Source organism: Pocillopora verrucosa, chromosome 6 (genome assembly GCF_036669915.1).
Source record: "Pocillopora verrucosa isolate sample1 chromosome 6, ASM3666991v2, whole genome shotgun sequence".
Lineage (NCBI taxonomy): Eukaryota > Metazoa > Cnidaria > Anthozoa > Scleractinia > Pocilloporidae > Pocillopora > Pocillopora verrucosa.
This window is the reverse complement of record NC_089317.1, coordinates 24,157,748-24,163,991: the sequence shown is the minus strand read 5'-3', so window position 1 is coordinate 24,163,991 and position 6,244 is coordinate 24,157,748. Positions and strand designations below refer to the sequence as shown.

The window sequence follows — 6,244 nt, the reverse complement described above, 5'->3', positions numbered from 1 at the left end:
GAGAAAGTTTCTTTCCAACGTACTTGATGATGAGGCCAGACGATTTCTGTCCCATTGAGCTCATTCCCATTCCTGATATCCCACTTATCTCTCATTTACCATTTACCATCCATTCACTCCCACTAATCCATGGGCCAGGACTTCCTCACAATGACCTTTCGGTACCATTCGTGCTGGAAGGGGCGGGGGGGGGGAGAGTAATGCTGACGTGAATTAATTTTTTTTAAAACAAAACTTACTCTAGTTTAGTTATTTTGTATAATAGCAGTGCTTAATGGGTAGCTAAACAGGGAATATCACAGGAAATAAACAATAAGAGAGTACATTCCTTCCCTCGTCCCACAGACCGAGAAAGCCTGACACAGTCTACTTTTAGAAGGATTTTAAAAGACACCTTCCGGATGATAGATCGTACCAACCAATCAAAATTATTTGCTTGATTGCTTTAATTAACTGTCATTCCGAGCCCGAGTGTTTTCAAAGGACAGTGAACAGAGATTTCTAAGTTCTTCTCCTTAAATGTATCGTTAACAGATCAAGGTAATTGTTTTAATCCGTCTTTGAGGTTCACAGGTACGACAAGGGGTAGACAATTAATACTGCTAAAGGTAAATCTACCTTTAAATTGGCTTATATCTTTTCTCTCCTTATATTAGTTCTGCGATGCTTTATAACCCGATGGTGACGCACCAATATGGATGAATTTGAATGCCCTTCATACGGCTTTGTTGTGCCACAAAAGAAGTTTCCTTATTTGTTTCTTTCAAGTTTGTCCAGTGACATATCTTAGTTCATAGGCAGTGGTGAGATTAAAACAAAGACCATTCGTTTTCAAAATATTTGTGTTAACCCTTTAATAAGCATCTTTGTTTACATGTGAAAAGTGGACAAATTGAATATTCATGCATAAATGCAAATTTAAAGATCACGTAATCTTCTGTTTTGAGAGCATTCAGCAAAATAATGGCATTTATTGGTATTAATCAGTCAGTTGGGGAATAAAAGTTTCGATCATCTTTGCTAAAGATGATTTTCGGCCTGTAAAAGAGTATTTGTAAGAGTAATTTGCATATTCGTGAAGTTTATTATGTTGCAAAAATTTTATAGTGTCGAGTTTCCAAATCCGTTTAACTTTTATTTCCTTGTGTGTTCCATTTTTCGTAATAGAGGACATCGAATCACCGATGACAAGTCGTCTGCCGCCTATCAATTCGAATTATTGTCTGTACTACGTTGATTGTCCGACTTAAGTATGGAAGCTTCTTTCGACCAGAAAATAAATGTTGTATACCTCGACGAAAGTCGCAGAACTCCTGTGCATTGTGCTGCTCTGGATGGTAAGCACGAACAGGTGGAAGAAAAAGTACGAGTCGCCTCTGGACTGGATGACCAAGATGAACAAGAAAGGACCCCACTGCATGATGCGACCGAACACGGACACAGGTACCTTTGCCCGATTTATCTCAAAGAGATTTAAGGTTAAGTGTCATAATGTGAAACGTATGATTCCGAACACACAGTTGGTGAAGCCAAACACACTTTTCGTCCCCTTTGATTCTGATCAGCGAAAATAATACTTACTGTAAAATCTACAAGTTGCAGTGGATGCGTAGTTATTAACAAGAGGGTCTTGATGGGGTGTAGCTTTTACGGCTAACGCTTAAAAATATTGGCCAATCTATGGCTAATTTTTACTCTTCGCGGCTAATTCCATTTGGCCGATTGGCGGTCAATGGTTACCGCCATTGAGACCCTATTTATAAAATCAAACGGTAGAATTCTCAAAAAGTTTTAAATTTAGCGATTTTAAAAGAATGATTAATTGATAAAGGGAAGTATAAGAATTGACAACTGAGGTAAATGAAAGGGCTATACTGGAAAAAATAAAGTAAGTTCATTGCTTTCTGTTGTATGAGAAACGGTGGCCAAAGGGTTGAAGTTCTGGGTTCTATCCTTGGCATGGTTGCTGTGTTGTGTTCCAGTACAAGACACTCGCATCTCCCACAGCGCCTTTCTCCAACAAAAGTTATATATGGGTACCGTTGAACTGTCAGAGAAACCTGACAAAACGTTATAGGGGTCAAGGGGGGAGGGGGGTAGCCCGAGATGGGCTATCATACCCTTCTGGGGGTATAGCCAATACTTGTGCTTGCTCTATGCTACGGCTGCCACGATAAGTTTCGACTCTCAGGGCACCAAACATGAGAGCAGATTTCACCCTTATTATTCCAAAGGGATAACTAATGTTACAAGTTCCCTTTTTTCACGAGGAATTGAATTTGAGACCATTAGTCTTTAATCCACCATTGCAACTGTTCGGTTGCGTTTTCTCTTGGAAAAAGGAAAATAAGATTAAACATTGAACCCACACAAAGCGTAGATGTTTGAGTTTTCGTTTTCTACATGCAGGAAAGTTTGCCACACTCTGTTACAACATGGCGCTAACTCTTCTATTAAGGACAGAGAACACTGGACACCACTAATGAGTGCATCAGACCTGGGCAAGGAACAGTCGTGCCAAGATATACTCACTGTTAATCCCGAGACTGATGACGTGAATATGGATGGAGAAACAGCATTGCATATTGCGTGTAGGAGAGGACATGTGGGTGTTGTCAATCTGCTAATGGATTACGGGGCAAGTTTGAATGTTTGTAACAAAGATGGTGTAACGTGTTTTGAGACAGCCGCCAAGTCAGGAAAGAGCGAAGTTGTGTTTGCAATGATAAAGCATAAAAGGTATGAACGGTCTCTCCAGACTGAGCTGTTATCTACCAGTTAAACTCAAAGTTTTAATGGCAGGAAGTGAGAGACTCGGCTTGCACATGACAGCCGAAAAGTAAGAGTACAGAAAAGCGTAAGTAAAGTTGGGCAAGCTGGGCTATGTAAACAACGGTCTCCTCTTCGTTTTGGTGCTACGATTAAGACGTTTTAAGATAGCTAAAAATGGTTAAGTAAATTTTCAAAACCAAGTCTTAGATGGAACGTAGCTTTAATGCCATTCTTTCCTCTGTTTTCTTGTATCAATGGAAATTTTAGACTCTTTCTCAAATAACAGTCGTAATTATTTTTCTAACACATAAGGTCACTTCAGCAGAGCCAAAGCCTCTTAGAAACACCCTTATGTTTAACCTTATGTAAGCTTCACCCCAAGCTAAGCTCGGTTCCCCCTTTTTTTTAATTGAATTGCAAAGCTTTACTAAAAATCTCAGACGAACTAACCCAGGATCTCCTGCACTTTGTTATAGCTGGAGATTTTTTGATACGTTTTGTTAAGGAAACACACGAAAAGTGTGTTAATGTCCATTCATTAATAATTAATATTTTAGGATAAACCTCTTTATGAGCCATCTTGAGCTTCCTTCCTCGGACAACCTAAAGAAAATCTGTCTAGGTTAAGATATAATTTCAAGATTTATTAGACTTAGGGGTCATATGATTGATTGAGTTTGGTCGGGCGCACGGGTAAATACTTGAATTTGACTCTGTTTTATTGCTTCTGAACAGATGGATGGAAATAATGGAACACAAGGATAAGAAGGGCCTTACCCCCATGAAGCTTCTCATAAAACACTTCCCAGAGAGTGCACAGCTGATCATGGATTACTGCATCGATCGATCAGAGACAGAAAGTTCCGATGATCCAAATTTTACCGTTACTTGCAACCTCCGTTTCCTAGACCCCAGTCCTACTGACACTACTTACTTGAGAGAAAGCCGTTTCTTTGGACCGAGCACCATGGTGAAACACGAGCGTAGAGAATTACTCGATCATCCCTTGACACAGGTCTTGCTGAATAAGAAGTGGTCTTCTTTCGGGCGCTTGGTGTTCTTCTTTAACTTTATGTTCTATTTTGTCTTTGTTGTCATGATTACAGCTTTCTTAATCCGATTCATGCAGAACGGTGACAAAGAATTGGGAGATTATTTTATTTATGTATATCCAATAGCATTTTTACTTATAGGCGTCCAGTTCACCAAGGAAGTTATTGTTATACTTGTCCAGAGGCTTCAGTATTTCACCACTTTAAGCAATCTCACTGAATGGTTACTCTACAGTACGACGACTTCATTCATGGTGTCACTTTTCATTTTCGATCTAATATTTTCGTTATCCGGCCGTGATAAGCGTGATATTGTTTATCCACAATTCATCTGGGTGTTGGGTGCCATTTCGATTTTTCTTTGCTATGCGAACCTAGTCTTGGTTCTTCGTCGGTTGAGTCTGGTTGGAATCTATGTCACCATGTTTATAGAGGTCACTAAGTCGGTTTTAAAAGTACTTCTGATCTTCTTTGTCTTGTTCTTTGGGTTCTCCATGGTGTTCTACGTCCTCTTTAAATCAGAGGTAAGATGAAATAAGAGATAAGTGTGTATGTGAGTAAATTTGCTTCTGTTTGTGATTTATGTGAGTTTTCTCCCTTTTTTATCATGCTCGTAATCTAAAACCGAAAGTAAAAATATCCCTCATACTGTACCTTTTCGCACCGTTTATTGACTCGCTCAATAGCAACAAGCCTGACAGATTTGGTTACAGTAATTTTCAGTGCGCTTTGACGACATATAAAGCTCTCTCGGTCTCGTCAAGGGTATCTTGGAATCATGACTCAACTAAAATCGCCTCGTTTATAGTAAACGAAATATACAGTAATAGTAAACAATTAACAAAAGTCCATTAAATTGTCCGGGTTTGCCATAAGGATCGATTCCCTTCAGTAATACGGTTATGGAAAAGGAATGAGCATTGGCAAAAGCGCTGAGAGTCTCTCGTATTTCCTCCACAGGAGTCGGTATTTAAGCATCTTGGATTTGCCTTACTGAAGGTGACAGTGATGACAATTGGAGAGGTTGACTTTGAAGGAAGATTCATGCATTCCCAGAATATCACAAACAAGCCGACATCTTCTCAGACAGCTTCTTTCGTTTTCCTCGGCTTGTTCTTGATTTTAATGACAATTGTACTGATGAACCTGCTGGTATGCGTTAGGATAACAAACTTTTCTGTAACTTTTAATAGTACTAGTTGGATGCATAAGTGTAAATCAACCAGTGTTCTATCACAAACGCAGTAGTCTTATTGGCTTCGCTACGCACTATCTATTTGACATATGGATCTCATGTTAACATGTGTCTATTCAGTGTGATATATTAACCTTTATTTAATAAGCTCAGTTATGCAAGCACTCTGATTGGTTCTCACTTATGATCTATTGGAGGACAGACGTATAGATGACTTCATCACTAAAACTTTTTTCCGTATATTTTAATTCTTTATTATATAAAACAAATAGATTCCAAGTTGCCGTGCGTCTGTTCAGTAACAGATCACAGAGGACGTCAAAATGTGGTAAGAATTTTTTGACGTCCTCGGTGATCCGTTGCTGAACAGACGCACGGCAACTTGGAATCTATTTGTTAATTAACCGCTAAGAGTGACTAGCATCTAATTTCTCCTTACAATATCACCACTCAATCACACATTGACGTCATGAGAATAAAGGAAATGATCACCAACTAAAGAAACTCTTGATTGTTAGACAAATTCTCCTTGTCAGCACCTTAGTTAATGTACAGATAACAGTATGGAGAATATGAATACTGATGTCAGAGTGTAGAGGGTTAAGCTGAATTATGCGCGCATTTTGTCTGCTTCTTACTTACGATGTATCGGTAGATATACATCCATACATGACTTCACCATTGACAATTTTTTTCTTTATCGTATAAAACAAAAAGATTCTATGTAGGCATGGGTCTGTTCAGTAACAGATCACAAAAGACCTCAAAATAAAGAAACAATGTCAGTGACACGCTCGGCTATGCCTCATGTGCCACTTTTTGTCCTTACCACATTTGACCTTATCTATGATCTATTACTGAACAGACGCTCGGCAACATAGAAACTTCCTGTGGAATACACCACAAATAACGTCAATTGTAGTTGAAACAAAAAATTGGAACACGGGACGCAACCGAGTGTGTCACCGACTCAAAATTTGTATTGTCAAGACGCTTCCATCTAATAAATCAAACTTAATGCTATCATTTGTAGGACGTTGATCACGGTTGCATGTTTCACCTACAGGTGGGTCTTGCCGTGGGTGATATCGACGCAATCCGCCGCAATGCTGCGTTTAAAAGAATGGCTATGCAGGTCATGTATATCGCCAAGGTCGAAAACAGCTTCCCGAGGTGCATCTCGCGGCGTTTTCGCCATCCAGAAGTAACTTTGCAGCCAAATCGT

General features: G+C 39.3%; 1 protein-coding gene across 2 annotated transcripts in view; it reads left to right on the top strand.

Annotated features, from left to right (window-relative positions):
• The first annotated feature begins 466 nt into the window (after positions 1–466).
• LOC131798242 (transient receptor potential cation channel subfamily A member 1-like) overlaps positions 467–6,244 on the top strand; it is a 7,425-nt gene continuing 1,647 nt past the window's right edge. Inside the window, exons 1-7 of one of the 2 annotated variants that reach the window (XM_066168641.1) lie at positions 467–540; positions 657–803; positions 1,168–1,443; positions 2,410–2,739; positions 3,508–4,348; positions 4,785–4,976; positions 6,086–6,244. The exon at positions 6,086–6,244 is cut by the window's right edge and continues 17 nt beyond it. In XM_066168641.1, coding sequence (XP_066024738.1) covers positions 1,253–1,443; positions 2,410–2,739; positions 3,508–4,348; positions 4,785–4,976; positions 6,086–6,244 — 1,713 coding nt within the window. In that variant the 5' untranslated portion in view covers positions 467–540; positions 657–803; positions 1,168–1,252. Of the gene's footprint in view, positions 609–656; positions 804–1,167; positions 1,444–2,409; positions 2,740–3,507; positions 4,349–4,784; positions 4,977–6,085 lie in introns of both variants that reach the window. The other variant, XM_066168640.1, reaches the window with a different exon arrangement.